The sequence below is a fragment of the Poeciliopsis prolifica genome, unplaced genomic scaffold (genome assembly GCF_027474105.1).
Source record: "Poeciliopsis prolifica strain line A6 unplaced genomic scaffold, Auburn_PproV2 SCAFFOLD006, whole genome shotgun sequence".
Lineage (NCBI taxonomy): Eukaryota > Metazoa > Chordata > Actinopteri > Cyprinodontiformes > Poeciliidae > Poeciliopsis > Poeciliopsis prolifica.
Genome location: NW_026562381.1, coordinates 12,436,290 through 12,456,791, shown reverse-complemented (window position 1 = coordinate 12,456,791; position 20,502 = coordinate 12,436,290). Strand labels below are relative to the sequence as shown.

The following is a 20,502-nucleotide window of genomic DNA, read 5'->3' as shown; positions in this document are numbered from 1 at the left end:
GGCACCTAAGATCTGCTCCTCCGTAGGAACCGTGTAATTACCGTCATTCTTCCAAACATAAACCCGCTAATGTTCTTGTACTGTAGCAACAAAGAGCTGCAAATATTGTGGTAAATCACCGGTGCCAGCTCTTTTAAAACTGCACACAGGTTGAGTGGTTTGTAGGTGTCACAAATTCCTCCCAAATGAGAGGGTCACTGATCTCCAAGGCAGCGCTGGAGACCGGGGGGTCAACCTGTTCTCTTTTGCATGTACAGTATCAATGGCAGCAGCTGTGAGATTGTTTGTACACAGATGCAGGGGCGCTTGATGATAATTGCGTCGCAGCTGCACTCCAGGGCTGATACTGGGAGGATTTTTTTTCTTTCTTCCTTGCTGGCTTATATTGTGTTGCATCGCAGGAAAGTTGGAAACAGTCGTAATTAAAGTATTCTGTGAGTCAATTAAGGATTCTGCTTCAATCTGTAACATACAGAGTATGTTTGCATGAAAGCTGACTCTTAAATCACCCAGGCCTTCAGTGTTTTACTAATATTAGCAATGCTTGTGCATTATTAGAAACTTTTTTTTCTTATATGAAAAATTAAGGGAAGGAATATATATGAGGTGAAATATAGACAGTGAAGTGGAATAAATGGAGAATTGGTGCTCCGTGGAGGGCTGTGAACCTGCTTAAAGCTAAGAGGTGAGACACTCATTACAGCCATGAGTCATTTTTCATTGGCTATTATCAACTCACTGTGCACAGATGATGGATGGATGACAATTATGATGATAACAACCTCACATAGCTGGAGTTCGCACACTCAACAAAACCATTATGTCATTATTTCAGAGTGAATTTTGTGTCCGCGAGAAGCGAAATCTGTTCCATTTAAAATGTTTTCTCAGTATCTTTTTAAATGAGGGAAAGTCGACATATTCAACACTTTAATAATAATTAAAAAAACAATAAAATGAGTTTGAAATCCTCCTTAATGCTTCATCCTCCTTGCTCGGAAGCCTGTCTGTGTGCTTTGAACGAAGGTGCTCACTTAAGTGTATAATGATTAAGACATCAATTACCGGTTTGATTGATGAGGGCAAATGATCCGATTAATTTTCTTCATCCAGCGGAAAAAACGGGGAGCTGCAATATGAGGCAATTTGTTGATTGATAGTGTGAATGTGCCGAAAGAGCTTGAGAATAAAATATGTTCTTTCCTATGTAAAAGAACACAGTTAAACTGTTTTTTAATAGGTACATCCATTCATCCTGTTTCCAGGCCCACATACACCATGAATAGGTTAATGCAGAAATTAATCGTTATGCATGTCTGTAAGCAGAAGTAAAGTGGAGTAAAATAAACATTTTAGTTGCATGTATGTTTTCCTCCTTCAATTCATTGCATTGCATAAAACAGGTTAATGTATCAGATGAATATAACACTTCTCTCTCCTGCTATTGATGCTGATGATGTTCCTCTACCCCTCCAACAATGGGCCGAACAATGTTTGAAGAGCGCCTTGAGACCAGCTTGGTCTGAAGCTTTAGTTTTTATTCTGTTCATGTTGTCAATGTGTAGAGGGATAATTGAGGCGATCTTTGACTATGGGATCTATTTATACAGGGCATAATTCCCTCTGTATTCAGGCATTATCATGGTGTCAGAACAAGCACAATGGCACAATAAGGTCAATATAATGAAACTCCAAAACAATATGGTTCCATTTATACAATAAAACACAAGCCGCTCTTGATTTGTTTAGCCTTGTAACATTGTTTGGTTGATGCAGGATAGAATGTAAAACTATTATAAACGATTTTTATTCAAATAAAAACATTTAGGTTTGAAATCTAAATGTCTGAAATAAGTTCTTTTTTTTTGTTGCTTTTTTTGTTGCTTTTTTTGTTATTTTAAAGTTCAATTTTGATTATAATATTGTTGGTTTTTAAATATCAATGCTTTTATCTGTATTTCTGCTAGTTGTGACATTTGCAGAAGTAATTTGATAAACTATTTTTGTCCCGTTATGCCCTAAATACTATATTTTCCTTTTTTTCATCTTTTGTGCTCAAAAGCATTTGGAGCCAAATTTACATCAGTTATCCATTTTCCACATTAGCAATATGACAAATCCCCCCTTTATAGCAGTCCCATATCATTCTGCTTGACTTTCTCCTGGGTCTGAATTCAGTTATTGATTGCCTGCTCAGTTTCACTTGGAAAAGGTTGATAAAGGGAGGTTTTCACTTTCTCAATTCGATGTGACAGCTCCCTAACAAGAATAATGGAAAGTGCCCATTCACAGGCAAATCAAGCTAATCCAGCGTGCCCCTCTGCTCTCAATGGAGAAGTCACAGTCCTTCCCGGCCCATTCCATCACAAGTCCCTCTCTCTTCAGAAACCTCGCGAGTTAGCCCAAACTCCTCCAAAAGACAACATCGCTCTTTGTTGTGCCCTCTTTTCACTCACCATCGGACAGATAAATAGGTCAATAAAAGTATACAAAGTCAGATGGGAAACAAAACCGAAGCATATAATTGGTTTGTTTTAAGTTTGGCTGGATTTCGCCAATTCCTCAAGAGGAGATTGATGGACATTAACAGAGAAGACATCTTGAAAAATAGCTTCCAAAGTCAAACAAGTGAGAATAAACAGGTGCTTGAATGAAGAAAGAAAGTTAGTCAAAATCTGAACGGTTGCTTTCATTAGGGCAATTTCCTTGAATTTCAAACTCCTTTTGGACAAAATAAGGAGCAAAGGTAGCTATGAAAGTTTCAATAATTTACAAAGTTGGTTTGAATAAAGTAATTGTATGCATATCTCCAAAATGTGCATGAAATCCTCTTCAGTTTTATGTCCCCTCTCAACTGCATCATGGATACTGCAAGCTGCCGAGCTGTACAGCTTGGGATGAAAAAAAGTTTAAAACATTCCTGTTTTATTCTCTTGTCTCATATTTACATAATTAAAATGCCCCATTGTTTTGGGACGAGAGATTACAGAGGTCTTATTCAAGTTTGACTGAAGAATGACTTTGTAAGACTTTGGTTGGACCATTAAAGTGCCACAGGTTCACTCCTTTTGCTTTTAAGCTGCTGAAAAGAGAGATTAACATGATTTTGCTTTATCCACCAAATACAGGCCACAAAACCATAAAACACAACCCAAAGGCATCCCCGTCCGGAGCTGAATGTGCACTTGTTACCACTCTCAATTCGGCTTTCAGCCCCCTCTAAAGAGACAAGGCCCAATCACAATATTGTCAAGGCTCTGTTGGTTTTCTGGTTCAAATCCTTGTTCACGCTGTTTGCTGAGTACTCATCTGCTGTGACAGCCTTCAGACAAACAGTAAGTCCTGAAAGAGGTCTCCCACAACCAGATCTTTCCTGCTGGGCAGCGGCTGAAACGCTCCTTTCTCTCTCCATCAAGTGGAACCCAGGCTATTGAGCTGGCCCCTGGGATCCTTCCATTGAGGTGGGCTATGGGCCAGTGCTTCCCCCCTCCGCGCCGTGGGCCACCCTCACTCTCCCAGGACACCTGTACCCCTAAACCCCATCGTGGGAACCTCATCGCTGCCTCCGCCACCTGAGCTGCTCTCCATGCCAGCTGGGCACATCTGACAGGCACTGCTGGAAGTCAAAGACGCCAAAGAAAGCTGGAGCTTTTTGAACTTTTTACCCACAAAGCATCATTCTTATCAAAGTGGAAAAAGCTCGAGGAATTTCCACCAAAGTTATGAATCAAAGTCATGCCAGTTCACGATCTTTCATAAGCATTTTGGATTTGCATATTTCTAAAGTACAGTTTACATTTTGAGCGTTTGAGCTCCCTGCACTCTGAAACTCCGTGGCACGCTGTAAGAAAATGGCATCAATTAATCAACATTCATGAACCGTTTACTTGAGCTCTCTTTTGTGTGATGCAGGGCCTAATCCAGACAGAGACCAGGCTGTTATGCAGCAGTGCAGGCTGCGTCACTCCACCCTTTGTGGGAGAAACCCATCAACTGGTGTTTCAGGGAAATGTCTCCCCCCATTGAGAGCCTAACCTTCCCCCTCTCTCACCCTCTTCCTCTTGTGCCCCCTCAGTACTCAGGGCAGGAAGCTCTATCTCTTAGAGGAGGCCATCCATCCATCTTGCCTCTTCCAATCCAATTCACTGCCGCTCGACATGTATGAAGACATCTGTCCATATTTGATCAGATATTCCATTTTGCTGCAAATGATCTCACCCTCCATCCCCACCCACGAAGGAGGCAGCTATTTAACCATGCTGATACTTTCCTGCATAATAACCTGCCAATTCTTTGCCTTGCAGAAGAAGCAAGTTTAATTGGGCTGTGCATTTAAAGCTCTTCTACAATTACACAATTACAGCGGAGATGCATTTCTGCATGTTGCGATGTTTGCCCCAATTTACTGCACTTTTCATACAGTTTAACTCTGGTTGTCTTTTCAGCGGATGCAAATTTGGCTCATTTGGCTTCAAATGAACCATAATTGCTCACATTGAAATCCACACCTTTCTATGAGAGGTTCCTTCCAGTTAGTTCTCATTAAACCAAAGGAGAACAAAAATTCACAATTTCATTTCAGCGCGCGTGCCATCTGTGTCTTCTTGTGGTGAAAGCTCAGAAATCTGAGTCTAAATGGATGCAGAGTGCATGGATGGTAAATGTGAAAATCAGTTTGTGCAAGTTTGTCAGAGAAGAGAAACCTTCTCCAAAGTGATGCTGGTTGTGGAAATTTCTCACAATTAAACTTAGAGACAAATACTACTTAGTGCCATACAGCAGCATTTATATCTTTGCAACTTCTTCACACGTTGCCATGTTAAAATCGCAAACTTCTATGTGTTTTATTTAGATTCTCATCCCATATTAATTAATGTCTTATTAAGTAATTCAGCGTGTGTCTCCAGCAGCTTTGGATAGACGGACATTGTTTCCACAGATTGACATTTTGCCAGTTCTTCTTTACAAAATAGATCAAAGTCCATTTGATGGAGTCCTGTTGATTTAAATTTCTGTATGTTTTGTGCTGTTGTCCTGCTGCAAGGAGAAACTCAGCAAGCCTCTTGCAGCCTCTAACAAAAAAATGTATTTGTATTTAGCTCTGACCAGTTTTCCTTCCGACAGTATGATGCTGTTACCACAATATATATATGTCTATATATATATGTCTATATATATATATGTCTATATATATATATGTCTATATATATATATATATATATATATACCACACCAGACAAGACCCAAAGTGTAGGTTGTGCAAGGAGGCCCCTGAGACAGTCCAGCACATCACAGCAGGGTGCAAGATACTGGCAGGGAAAGCGTACATGGAACGACATAACCAAGTGGCAGGCATAGTGTACACAAACATCTGTGCAGAATATGGACTGGAAACCCCGAGATCAAAGTGGGAAACACCCCCAAAGGTGGTGGAGAACACCAGAGCTAAGATCCTGTGGGACTTCCAGATCCAGACAGACAGAATGGTAATGGCGAACCAACCAGACATTGTCGTAGTGGATAAACATCAGAGGAAAGCCGTTGTGGTAGATGTAGCAATACCAAGTGATTGCAACATCAGGAAAAAGGAGCACGAGAAACTGAGAAATACCAGGGCCTCAGGGAAGAACTGGAGAGGGCCTGGAAAGTGAAGACCACAGTGGTGCCTGTGGTCATCGGGGCCCTCGGGGCAGTAACCCCCAAACTGGAGCAGTGGCTACAACAGATCCCAGGAACAACATCAGACATCTCAGTCCAGAAATGTGCAGTCCTTGGCACAGCCAAGATACTGCGCAGGACCCTCAAGCTCCCAGGCCTCTGGTAGAGGACCCGAGTTCAGAGGATAAGAACCACCCGCGGTGGGTGAGAAGGGAATTTATTATATAAAATAAAATAATGTACAGTAAGAACAAATTTTCAACATAAACACTGTGCACTGTTCAGATGAATGTGCAAATGAAATTGTGAAATGAAAAATGTTCAAAATGTGCATGTCTCTTTGAGCATTCAATGACAGTCTATTTATAATTAGTGACAATAGAAACAGTGCAGTAGTAAGGTTGCGCAGATACAACATGTATGTTAACACTTATTAAATTTATTGGGAGCAGTGAGTGTCATAGAGTCTACCAGCTGCAGAGAGGAAGAATCTCCCATTACTCATTTGATCCAAAATACATTACATACTTTAAATTGTGTAAGTATAATGTAGCCCAATGTAATAAAAACACAAAATGTAAAACATATGAATGTTTTATCAAGTCATCTTTTAAAAAATATTAATCGAAATGCGCTATCATGAGTTTGAACTGCATGTGCGAATGATGCATCAGCCACAACGTGATGTGATCACCTTCAAACAGTTTTCCTCTCCGTCCTCTTCTTTTATATCACTGTCCTAAAAGTTAAAGAAAATTGTCCTCTAAAAGGCCCTCTGCGTCTGAAGTGGCAGCCTGTGCCCACTCCAGACAAAACCTTACAAGACACTGTTTAAATTCATATCCGCTCTTCCTTTCTTACTGCGGGACAACACAACAAACCGCTGACCCACTGATACACAATTAGAAGTGATGCGGCAGTTAAGGCTACAAGCAACTTTGTTTAACAGTCTGTCTTTGACCCTCCACCACTGAATAAATATAATGCCCCCAATGAGAATAAGACACTGAGGTGGAGTGAAAAGGGAGCCGGGGAAGATTTTAAGCCACACATAAGTAGTTAAAGACCTTTATAGAGTATAACACCATTATCCTTGCTGAATAAAAATGGGGTTTAGTGTTTTTTCCACTTAATTTAAATCAAAAGAGTCCCCACCTTACATATTGCGGTGGTAGTGTAATGGAGAGAGACCCAAAAAAAGGCTTTGTGGCTCTGACACCTCCTATAGTGGGACCGTGTTGTCCTGCAAGCAAAAGGGAAAGAAAGGTTTTTCTTCTCTGCTTTGCTATCTGCTAACACATTCTAATTGATGCTACTGCATTCCTCCACTGGATGCATTCAGTGAATAACGAGCCTTGGACTGAATACCCATGAATTGGTCTCCACCAAGCAAAGCAGTAAAGCCTTTGCGCCCCATCTCTGAGCCTCCCCGCGCCGCCACCATCACAACCACGACCGAAAAACGCCTCCCCTCCGGACCTTCTCCAAAGCCCTGCTCCTGCTTTACCACCCATTAAAGCGCAACCATTGTGCAGGGATGCAGTCCACAAAAGCTGTCAATCTCTCCCGGGTCCTCCAAAGCTTGGACTCACACAGACCAGAGTGACAGACCTCCCCCCTCCTTCGCCCCTGTTCCCCCTAAAATCCTCTCCCTGAAAACTTCTCAGCTAACTATCCCCCCTCTCTCCCACTCGGGCTCTCTCCATCCTCAGTGCACAAAGCATCAATCTGTCTTCAGCCCCAGCACCCTTGGCCCTTTGTCCCATCTGCAGGTGCCTCTGAAAGCACCCACGGTCGCCCTGGCCTCAGCGCACGCCACGCCTAGTCCAGGGACAGGAACTGCTGACAAAGACCCAGTGTGGGAATGAGGGATGTGTGGAGGGAGAGAAGAGGGGGGCCACTTTAAGACAGATGGCTGGGGAAGTCTCCCGACTCCTCTGCAGGGGCTGTCAGTTTGAATTCAGATCTACGAATGAGACAACCGGGCCTAGAACCACTAGAGGAATGCCCAACAACCCGGGCAGCTCCTGTACGTTACATCCAGAAGTCCTCGCCAAAAAGAAAACGCAGCCTGTTGCTGTCTCTGAACTTTGTGTGGGACATATGTTGAGAAGGGGATACTGACTGAAACTCATAGTTTCTAGAATTATTTCATAGAATGAAGAAAACAATTTACATCTTGATTTGAAAGGCTAATTTGTCTCTGCAATGCATGATGATAAAAATAGGCATTATTTGGACATTTCCCAAGAAAACATAAAAAAGGCCATGCAATGAAATAAAGCAACAATGATTAAATAAATAAAAAATTTCCACATGGTTAGGTATAGCAGTTGTTACTTGATTCTAAGCTGCCTTTTGGGCCTGGCAAGTTGGTCCAATAACAAAAAAAGACCTGCTGAGAAATGCTACTTCTTTTATCATCTTCAAGAAATTGAATGTGAAGTGTTCCAATATAGGACTAAGTTTTTGTTCAAGACGCTGATTCTCACCTCCTTTTTGTCATATTGTTGGAACACCATTTCATTTCTCTGCCCTTGTTTTAGATTATTGCTTCAACAGAATCATCATCAAACCTGGAGAAAAGATTTGTGCTTTGATTTAGTGATAAAACACAGAAAATGAGCAAACAGAACCAGATTCTGCGCTGGTCTGAACATTGGAGCGGTAAATCTGTCTGAGATCAGCTGTTTGAAACACCTTTACTTTCCAGATATTTACTTGCACTCTGTAAAAACTGTAACTTTTGCTCTCTTGACTTAAATAAACTGCATTTTTTCAAGTTCTTACCAAACCTCAAAATTACAAGAGAAAGAATTTCTTAAAGATATTTTTTGTAAGGTTTACATTTTCTTTGTATTGGTTAAAATTGCATTTAAAACATTTTGAGGAACGTCTCATACATTTTCTCACAGTAGATTTGAATTTTGGCCTTCAGACAAGTTGGAGTTTTGACCCATTTCTCCAGAGAGGTCAGGTCTTTAGGTTTCATTGCTTACAAACATCTTTTCTCAACATTTCACTTTATTTATTTGTCTATTTATTCATTTTGTATGGAACTGAGATTAAAGTTTTTGTGGTGTCTACTCTTGAACTTTGACCTAATGATCCAGAAACCACTTTTTAACAAATCTAGCAGTTTGTTTGCAGTCACTATCTACTAGGACATGTTTGCTCTCAAGCTGTAACTTTTTGGAGGATGTCTTTAGATGTTTCTTTAGCACTTCTGAATTATGTTTTGTCGTCACAATGCCGTCCAGTTTGTAAAGAGCACCAGTACCTCCTGCAGTCACAAATTTATTCTACTGCTCTTATTTCAGTCAGGACGATATTCTCAGGATGGTAAATGTCTTACTTTCAAATGCAGCAATCACCTTTATAGCCAAATTCTGGTACGTCCCTCTAAACTTTATAGTCTTGGTTTCTGAGTGGATCTGCAGACTGTTTTTCTATTTTGAATCAGTCAACATCTCCGCAGTCTTTTGCTTTTGTTTTGTGTTTCGTTGATATTAATATCTCAGATACAGAAAGTGACGTACATGCAGATTCCTTCCTGATCCATTTGATGACATGACAATCCAGTTGTGTTTTTACTTGTATTAGGGATTCATCAAATGAATGCAACATCTTCTAACATATGGAAATTGTAACCAAGGTTGGCCCATGCTTCCAAGAATCCACAGTTACTGATATCTTACTGGATTTCTTTTTTTTTTTCATGTCAAAGACGGAAGCAGCTGTGTTTGAGGTGTGCATGATATATCAACAAGTCTGTCTCCAATTAACTCAAATGCTGTTCATTAACCTTGAAGAACTTTAAAGGAAGGATTAGCCTTGTCTATGTGAAGGTTTGAATTTCCAAAGGAACTAAAAAAAAAAATACACATTTTTAAATTTCATTTAGCAAGTGAAAATAATTTTAGCCTCACTTAAAATCACAGAGTGAGATAAAAGCTTGTTTGCTCAGTTGTTTCAGAATATGAATGTTCAAATGAATCAGACTGTTTATGAAAAACTAGATTTTGCCTTTTATTTAATTCATCAGAAACGTGGTGTCTTTTATAAATAATAAAAAAAAAACTGTATTATTCAAAGTTTCTAACATAAAAATCTAACATGACCAGGTCAAAATATATTTCCAATCTTTCAGTATAACAGATTACATTCAGTCATTTTCCATGCAAAGATTAATCAAACTGAATTACTGAGATTTATCTACAAACTCACAAGCTCGGTGTTGTAAACTTCATCATTTATGTAGCTACACTCTGTTCAGGGAAATCTTCCATTTACTCCACATTCCACAGTCATATTTAGCTTTAAATAATAATAATAATAATAATAATAATAATAATAATAATAATAATAATAATAATAATAATAATAATAAAACTAAGTATGGAAAAATCAGCCCTTTTCTTTTGGTCCTAACCTCAGTGCAACAAGTGTGTGACTTCTCATAGATGTTCCAGGAGTGCCACCATGTGGACATCTTGAGCTACAACCATTTCACATAATTTATCTGCAAAGAAAAACCAAATTATACATTTACACACAGCAAAAAAATATTTTTGACGTTTCCTTTTTATTAGTGTATTACCAGTTTTGTAAGTGGAAATGACCTTTTTTCTCCTGTGATGAAAAAAGTTTCAAATAAAATAATTTACATAATGTTTGCTTTACTTTTTTTTAAATTATTGTGTTAAATTTATTATTACTATTTCAGTTTTGGCTGTGAAAAAGTTACGTCAAACTCTTTGACATAGGACTTAATGGGATTCCCCATCACCAGTTTGAATCTCTTCATTTTGTTACATTATGTGCAATGAAACAAACTTTCATCTGTTTAAAAAAAATGAATAAATAGTTGGATAACTCTTCAGGAGCATGTGTGTGGAGCTGCAATGTGCTTTAGAAGATCATCAATACTTCTTACATTTAAAACATTTTATACCATCAAAATATACATATGTCTATGTCTATTTTGTTCTACATTCAATTAATATTAATCTTTAGTTAACTTAGAAAACCTCATACAAGGTTTTCTAAGTTAAAAAACAAAGAAAAATGTAGTTTATTTTTTAAAAGAAATGTAGGCAGGTCGGGTTAAAGAAGAGATGTATAGGATTTTCTGAGACCTGTTGGCCAAACATCACCTTGTAACTACGAGAATATTTGTGTGAAACTTAAAAATCTAGAACTATGACTGTTTCTTGATTTAAAATAAATAAATAAACTCAGTCTAACTAATTGTTTGTTGAAGTAAGCAGATAAAAAACAAAACAAGACTGCTTTTCTCAGGGTTTGGGATGAAACAATGCCCATGCCATTCTGTGTAAAACTGTGCTCATTTATAGATAAATTGGTGATTAAAAACTGATTGACTGCAAGCTTCTATTTTTCAAGAGTTAGCTGTCCCCCTGTAGTAACATTGTGACAATCTGCCAGTCTCCTAAAACAGGAATTTTTGAAACAATATTGACTCTACCAACAGGTGAGTGCAATGCCTTTTCTGTCCACTAGATGGGGATATAGTTTAGCCTTACAGTGTAGATAGTTCAGCGGATGTAGCGTGACGTAACGTTTCCTCGTTATGCAATAAGTCCATTTTTGGAGCTGCTTTTCCCCTCCGTATATATTTTCGGCACTTAAAGTTTTGAAAAATATATACTTAAATAATTTTCATACAATTTTCGTACAAGAGCAACAATCAAATCAACTTGATGTAGAAAAAACTTAACTTTGTATTAATTTTTAATACAGAAACACCATTATGTGGTATTTCATGCAATTTCCTGTAAGAATCGCCTCAAATTATTGATAGCGTAAAAAAGTATTGAATAGTACTTTTCAAATTAGCACCACGTGTAAAAGGTATTTTAAATATAAACAGGTTCAAAACTGTTTTAGAACAAATGTTTGGAATTTGGAATTGCTTCAGTAATTTTCATTTAGTTTGTTGGTTGAATGTGCCTGGAAATGTCTAATTAGTTAAAATACATACAATGAATTTGAGACATACAATTGAAAAAACAGATATTGGTTTAGTTTAATTTGTCATTAAATCAAACTAAAAGTTTTCTGTTTTAGATCAGCTATAATTAGAAACATCATTTGTTTTTGCTATATGTAAGAATTTCTTCGTCAACACGAAAGATTACTGCGCCTTGAAGCTATTCGGGAAAGTCCGGAGGATGACGTCATGGCTTTCTAAGTTTCTAATAGGCTCTTTCAGAGCATCTGAGTTCTCTGACACCTGTGGATGCAAATTAGACACCACGTGATTTACAAAGCAAAACTAAGAACCTAAGTTCAGTTCAGGCTTGGATACTATTTCCAGACGCTTTAAGATGCCTTATTCATCTTTTCAAACAATTACTGGACATACAGTCATAAACAGCATGGCAATGTTGAGTCATTGTACTTTTTGTCCTCGATATGAGTGAAAACTGATCTCTGAAAGGCTCTCAGTGGAAACAAAACCATCCCACTCAAAAGTCAACTGAAAAAGACAGATTGTGGTTTCCAAATACTCTCACAAAAAAAAAGCTTTAAGTTAAAAAAAAATCTCTAATTTGATGTCTTAAAAAAATGGTATATCAAAATGTATCCTTCTTAATAATGAGTGAGAAAAATCCATATTGGGATGACTGCAAACCCTTCGATTGCTGACCAGCTTTTTGCTTTTCATCTTTGGAAATGAGCTCCAAGTATTTCAAGTTGAGAAGGCAGGACATCCAAAAACTTCCAGTCAGAGGAAACATGTTGGTAACACAAAAATATTAATTCAGTCCTAAATTTGCTATGCCATGTGTAAATAATTTGGGGTACAATGTACAATGTTAATTAAAAATAAATAAGATGTATTCAAATTCTTCCCACTGTTTCAGGCATTTGGGAAATACTTTTAGAACAATAAAACATTCAGCATTTTGAGTTTGACTTTTATTGATCAATTTGAGAATTTATATTTATTTTTTCAAATAACACTGCTTCATGTTATTATCCTTTTTGATTAATTCTTGTTGCTTTTTTTTATTTAATTTGTCTGCGAACATTTAATTTCAGGTCCACTTTTGTCCCCAATGCAACCAAATAAAAACTGGATAGAGCCGTAAAAGATTTTGTCAACTTCTACTGAATAAAATATTTATTTTTACAACTGAGGAAGCTAAACTAAAATGGATTTCTATTTTCAGACTTTAGAAAACAAATAATCTAATCTTTTTAAAGGGGAAACAAATAATTTGCATTTGTATTTTCAGTCACTATGGTAAAGAAAATAAAGATACACTGCCCACTTTAAAATATAAAACACATAGTTTGAAGCTTTGTACATTACTGTAGTCTTTCTGTTTCAGATATTTTGTGCAGAAATATTGCTAAAACCATCCCTGACACATTTCTTATTTAGTTTTTTTTAGAGCCACAGGAGCCAAAAGTTGCTTTAGGAAATCCTGAGTGTGGACTACATCACCCAGAATGCAGTGCGCGCTTTAGTCACCGCACCTTCGCCGGGTGGAGCTTGCAAACGAGGGAACGTCCGTGGGTTGCTGCTGAGTGAAAATTGTTTGACAGGAGGAGAGGAGACCTGCGCTCAGGGGACCGACACGATAAGTTAGTTGTTGCAACACCGCGTCGGCGGGCAGCTTTCGGGTCAGCAGCGAGGCCAACCCCGGGGAGCGACAAATGATTTGTCCAAGCAGCAACAGGGCACGGAGCGAAATGCCAGCGACTGTTTCAGCCCCGAGCCGCGGAGAGCGCGACTAGTCCACCGCAACGCGGAAAACAGTCAGCGCGGCGGAGAGAATGCGAATGGTGCGAAGATACAGAAACCAAACAAAATGGAAACCATGTAGCATCGCTCCAGCCTTCCATATAGCTAGAACTAACGTTAGAGGAGAGAGTAGATAGCCAAGGAGCTAGCGCAGGAACTAACATATATACATGTAAAGTTATTCCCCGGAGGAGCTGAAGCGGAGCCCAGTCTGTTGAATCAGAGGAGTGCGGACAGGAAACAAGAGGATGCTTCGGAGGAGACTGAACCGCTTGGTATGTGTGATTGACATCATTATTACGCACACATCATTCGCTCATGACACCCAGATGTCTTGAACTCCAGAGATAAAATCTGGAAGGGCAGGAAGCTCAGACTGGACTTCCAGCTGTAGAGGCTCGTTAAAACGCGCCACAATGGCACAACGCGTCCTGCTTGTTTTTACAGCAAACACTGTTGCAGGCTCTCAACCAGGCAGCTTTTATGCGATTTTCCTTTCATCTGCCAGGAATTTTGCAGCACAACTAAAGTGAAGTCCGTCCACTCAGGTCACGAGTGGACATTCTCTCCGGCGCCATGTGCTTTGGTTTCGTTTGGACCTCCTGAAGGGGCTCATCTGGCTCTGAAAAGTTTCTCTCTCAAGAACTTGGTTTTACTTTTATTTCAGGGATTTTAGTTCTCCCTGGAGGCTTTCCATTAAACAGCACATACTAAAGTAAAGGACCATTTAACTCAGGCAGCAGGTGACGCAAGATAGCGCAGCTTCTTCACCTAAAAATGTGCATCCACAACCAACTTAAACAAGTTAATTTATTTCAGTGATTAAATTAAGAAAAAGAAACTTGTAGCAAATTAAGTCCTTACTATCAGAAGGATATCTGGTCAATTTAACTCTAGCTTGATTAGATTTTTAATGTTCCAGAAATGTTATTGTAAGGCCAACGAAATCACAAAGAAAACTCCTGACTTGACAGTTACTCTGCTGACAGTCAATCCACAAGAATGTCAGCCACAACAGGTTATTGCTCAATAAAACGGGTAGTCAGAGGGTTGCATCCAGACACATGAAAGGAAAGTTTAGTGGAAGGATAAAGTAAAGCAAAAAAGGTGAATAAGTTACAGAAACAAACAGCAGCCACACACACATCCAGGTGACAGGCTACAACTGATAGACGTTTCTTACCTGAGCTAACTTCCTGTATTTTATAGTCAAAATGTTTTTGATTTAGTCACTTATTTCATTTATATATTGATTTATTTCCACCGTGATTTTTTTCTCCTTCCACTTTCTCTGTTTATTTATTAATTTGTAGTTTTTGTTTCCTTTCTTCTCTTTTGTTTTTCCTTCTGACCTCTTTCTTTATAGCAGGTAAAGTCATAAAGGGGGGAAGTGTTGGGAAAAGAAGCTTGATGGGTGGAAATTCAGAGTCAGCTTCTAAGTTGGGAAAGTTTTCATTTTTTGGATGCAATACTTGCTGCTTTAATTGCATTATCAAGCTCTTTACTTATTCCTAGTTTTATTGCCAATTTTGGCAGGATCAGTCCTCCATAGTCGCAATGAAGCATCTGGCTAATTTATTGCACAAACAATTATTTTTGGAAAGAAATGATGCAAGGGAGTGAGAAAGAACAAATAAAGGCAACCAAAAGAGTTGATGAAAAAGGCAATAAAATAGAAATGTGAATACTTTAACTTATCTATCACAATTTGCCTACTTTTGTAAAATATTTTTTTTGCCAACAAAGTTGTTGTCATGGACAGGAGACAACTGAGAAGGACGATTACAGAAAAAGTAGAGAAAGAAGGAACATAAATAAATGTCTTCAACCAAAGTAAAACTGTAGTACCATTTATTCCTCAATAGCTTTCATAAACCCATGTGTTATGAAGTCAGAGAGATGTAGCAGAGAAAATAAAACAGGCAAAGAAAGAAGAGAGAGCAGCTAAAACGACAAACAGGAAGGCAGAAGGAGACAACAAATTAATACCATGTTAGATGATATAAGACCTGCAGACAATCACTGCTCCCAAAGATTATCAATCCCCAAAGTGAAGCATGCCAGGTGAAGCATGCCAGGTGGAATTTTCTCCATTTTAAAGAGTGAATGTTACACTTTGATATAAGTTGGCTTTCATTAGTTTTAATGAAAAGTTTGTGCCGGAAATTGAGAGGACTATACCTGTGTATTTACGTTTAGGCTGCAAGATTTTAAGAAAACATTGAGCTGTGGTGATGTTCAGTATTGCAATATTGTTATCAGTACATATGAACCCATATTTGTCTTTGTCCTTTTTCTCCATGATCACGTTTCCAGCACCACTCTGCATAAGTATCAATATTTCTGTTTTATTAGAGTATATGAGTGTCCATTCAACCAGCCTTTAACATATAATTCCCTTCCAAGTGTAGCATTTGTTTGATAACAAATAATAACTTCATATATTTATTTGCAAAGTAGGCTAAGGACAGAAAAGGGGGATTTGTTATGGGTGGAGTTTGCTACCCATGCATAGCAGTGATGCAAATGACCTGATTTGCAAAAGGCTGCCACACCTAGCATAATTTCCACAGAACAAAGTGGGAAGAGTGGAGGGTTATCAGGGAGTTGTCAGTGTCTGACAGCTGTTCAGGAGCTCACATAGCCTGATGTAGAAACCAGTGGAGAAATGATTGTACCCTCACATGTTGTGTTTTGCGTTTTGTTTTAAAAACTTCATATCTGTGTCCAGACGGCAGCACAGGTTTTATGATGCTCTGCAGAGCTTCTCACCCACTACATGTAAGTTTTCTTTATGTGCTCTTTCATGCAGATCTTTCATAATCTGTGTAGGTGTATTTGCACACTCGTAATGAAAAGAAAGTGTACCTCTTTTTTAAATGTAGTTTTCAGATTTTGCATGTATTTGGGGTTTCATCTAGTTTTCACTTGTTGGTAAATTTAAATATTTTACAATCTGGAAAACACTTTATAGATTGATGTTTTAGACACTGTGTGGATAAGCAATTCATCTGTTTGGAAAACCCGTTTGTAAAATTACATCCAATTATTTAAAAGAAAATTGCAATAGGCTAATTTTACAGTGAATTTTTTTATCTATGTTTTCTACACGTTGACAAACAGTAAATTCAAATAACTGTGTTTTGTTTTATTTTCTAAGAAAATCAAAATTGGAGTACAAAGTTGATCAATTGCACATAAAGGGTATTTTTTTCTTCTTTATCGTAACTATTTGTGAAATAAACCACAAGCAATAGCAAAACCATCGACTCCATTTTAGGCTGCAGAGACTTAAGTAAATTACTTAAACTTATAAGATGTCTGTAATTGAACCAATTGAAACCATTGTGTTTTTAACACTACATCTACATTTCTTTGACTTCTTGCAGATTTTTCTCTGCTGTAGCTCAGCATATTTCATATTTAGATTTGATAATTATGAGACACAGATCATAGAATTTGTAGCAGTTCTAAAAACAACTGCATTGCAATTTAAACTAGATTATCATTTACAAGACATTATTATTCTACTTTAAAGGCTGATAGTGGTTTAGTGGAAAAAGAGGCTATTGCTATTATGACTTTATGTTTGCGTCTAATGGTTTGTTATAGGCGCTTAATTACTTTTTTCCTATTTAAGCCAACAGTATCATGTACACAAAGATTTAATTAACATAAAGCCATTTCTATCTCCTGTGGTAATCATTAGAATGCTTCCTGAAAGTCGGTAACTATCTGCAGGGTTTATGAATGCTAAAGCCCCTTTACTGCCACTTTATCATTCACTAATGCACCAGTTACTTGTTGTCACCGGTGGGCTGAACCCCCGAGCACGCTGTGTGAGCAGTATAGATACTGACAGTGAAGAAGGAGAGGCAATATAATAATTATAGTGCCTGACCCTCCTCCTAGCCCCACTCTAAGTGTTGCCAGGTCAGCTGATTTTCCGGCTTCTGAAGAGGATTGCTCCTGTAATTTCTCCTCAGTGTGAGCTGTAAATAATATTTTGTGCAGAGCAGCCAGCTACACTGTCACTGATGCGCACCGTGCCGTTATCTCAGACTCTCTTCGTCTTGATTCACAGCACCCTCCCCTTGCCCACGGGAGGTGCGCAAGCATCACGAAGAGGTAGAAAGATCGAGAGTGACTGCTGAAACCGAATGAAACAGAGGAAGCTTTTTGTGTCCTGCTTGACGCTTTTCATGAAACATGGCTGAGGGAATGTGTGGTGCAGGGCTCCTTGAGAGGAAGGGAGGCTCCAGCGGTTGTAATGCTCTTGACTGGAATGCAAAAAAACCCACAGCTTCCTTTGATGTTCGTTCAAGGCCTTGAAGGCAGCAGTGTGATCTGTGAGAGGTGGAGCCTGGTGGAAATGTGATAGTATTCTTGGTGGGAGCCCCAGTCTTCAGTCATTGGATTGTAGAACATTCACATAAAAACACTATTTCTTTTTGCAGCACAGTAAATATTAAATCACCTCCTACTCACTCGCTTAGTGAAATTATGCATCAAGTTTCTACTTTATATTTCAATTTTTAGTGAATCGGGCCATATTGTACCCTTAGTGCTGAAGTTGGACTCGGCCTTTTTGGCCTTCAGGTGCCTTCATCTTGTGCACAATGGTAGGAAATTGTCTGACATAAACACAATTGATGTTTGTTTTCAGTAAAAAAAAAGAACATTGTGCTATAAAAAAATCCACTTAATAGTTATTTGTAAAGTCTGGAATACCTATTCTTGCCTAATTCTGTGTGCAGGAGTAAATTGGATCATCATGTTGCTTCTTAACATTTGCCCTCCAGATTATTCTAAGTACTGTTGTTGATTGGCAAGTACAACTACTAACACATGCCTATAGCTGTAACAAACATTCTCAACAGCAAGAAAATGTGCTACACGTTACATGATGGAGGCAATTTTGCATTTAATAGAAAAGGGACGGATTGTAGAAACATATAAATTTTGAAGCACATGTCCCTAACATATCTAATTGTTGTAAAACTAATCCACCCTGTTATCTTATAATAAACTATAGTTTAAACCAACACAAAAAGTCTTAGCTGCTGTTTCCACCAATTGTTTATTTCTGTACAGTATGTTCATGCATCATGTCCTTCCTTTTGTGTGCTATAGGCAGAAACACTCTTATTATAGAGTTCATGTGAGAATAGGAAATGCAGAAAATGTCCCCACAGAAATTGTCCTTATGTCTTCCCAGTTCCATTGTAAAACGTGGAATAAACTAGTCATTGTAAAACTGTGGAGATAAACTAGTCATTATGGTATCTGTAGAGTTTATAGTTGGTTTGAGAAGCCAATCTCACCAGTTTGGGTTCATTTTCCAAATCTTTGTCTCATACGGTGTGAAGCTGTGAAGATTATCAAAAACATAACTACGAAACCAAACATGTTCTTTGAAGTCCTGAACAAGAGATCCACCGAACACACACATTCTTTCACTGCACAGCAGATCACATGGATTTTTGGGCTGCATAAACAAATTATTCAGCGATGTGATGGTGGCGAAAGAGCATAGACTGCTGCTGTTTGAATCAGTCATTGCCCAACTTTTGGTCTATATTATTTGTCACAAAGAAAAGAAAAAGATCTGTGTGGATATGCTAGAAATGAGGCTACTTAGGGCAGACATATGCTGCGTTCCAGTCAGAAAAATCAGCTGGAACGCCACTCCAAGTCTGATATCCCACTGAAAAAGTGTGAAAAACTACCGACAGTTATAACTTGTAAGACTTTACTTTTCAATATGGCTGCTCCTCACATCAACAGTAGTAAGCTGTGGTGGAAACGTGCTTATTTTACAAGACACAAAGTACATGCAGCACCTGCAGCTCTAAACTGAAGAAGTGAAAAGTGCTGTTTCCTTATGAAAAGTAAATGTAACTGGGTCTATATTAATAGTTTTATTTTTACACAAAATGTTTTCTTTAATGTATTTGTCCGTTTGCATCTGGCTGTTCTTGTGTTCCTCTGTGTCTGCTATGGGGGGGTTTGGTCCTCCAGCTCCGTTTGATATAAGTTTTGTGAAGGATATTTATTAATTATGATGAAGGCATGAAGTTCACTCTGTTTTGCACATCCAGGTTCAGACATGCAATAGTGCAGCAAATTGAAGATTGTGGTTTGGTTTCACACACCCTACATATGGCACCCATCTTATCTGAGTGGTTTTTCTGTGCATGCCTGAGTACTGCACTTGGCTCTTCATAATTTTCTTTATAATTAGGTCATAAATGAACATTAAGATAATTGTTTGTTAATTAAATCACAACCATCCATGTCCACATCTAGGTCACATCATACATTTGCAATTGATGGACTTTGTTTATTCCGATAATTATGTTACTTTATTGCACTGTAAAACAGTAGATCTGTTTGGAAAGAGATGATTCATTTCAAGAATGATTGAAATGCATGCTGAGGAGATTGGCATTTAAATTATGTTGTTTTACCACAAGGTGTGTGTTTGTGGGAAAAGTGTGAAGAATGGCCTGTATTTCAAAGTTTATGCGTTTCATTCAGGCTAGGAAGGACGACACCAGTTACATTTTAAAGAGTAACGCATGTGTGTGCATGTTTGCTAACATACTGGTTTTTGCCGTGTATGCAAAGCAAATATACTACAATAAACATAACTACAACTAATGTTGTAGTTTATCTTATTGATGCAATATGACAGCAAAGCTTGCCAATGGGTAACTACTTTGCTTGCACTGTAGTTCTGTCAGCCCTCACTGTCTCCCTGCAGCGTATGCTTCTCCTCTCTTTCAGTTCAGTTTCACCCTGGCTTGCTAGAAAACCCTAGCAAGCTGCAGGATCGTCCACATCTACCACATCCAAAAATACGTGTTTTTTTTTTCTTTTTTGGACAACTCTTAGCTACTTTCTTGCAACCTCAGTTGCCAGAAAAGCAGTAGGGGTAGGATTGTTTTCATTTCTTACCATCTGGCCTGCTGAGTGGCGCCGCACTGCGAGGTGCACATGTGAACAAACTTTCTCAGAGTGATCAGTTTTTATGTAAACAACCAAACTAAATAAACCGGTGATGA

General features: G+C 38.4%; 1 protein-coding gene across 5 annotated transcripts in view; it reads left to right on the top strand.

The window, feature by feature from the left end:
* The first annotated feature begins 13,193 nt into the window (after positions 1-13,193).
* The window catches only part of LOC129360437 (phospholipid-transporting ATPase IG-like), a 48,792-nt gene continuing 41,483 nt past the window's right edge, over positions 13,194-20,502 (top strand). For all 5 annotated transcript variants that reach the window (XM_055030657.1, XM_055030654.1, XM_055030653.1 and 2 more), the window contains exon 1: positions 13,194-13,710. In XM_055030657.1, coding sequence (XP_054886632.1) covers positions 13,684-13,710 — 27 coding nt within the window. In that variant the 5' untranslated portion in view covers positions 13,194-13,683. The remainder of the gene's footprint in view (positions 13,711-20,502) is intronic.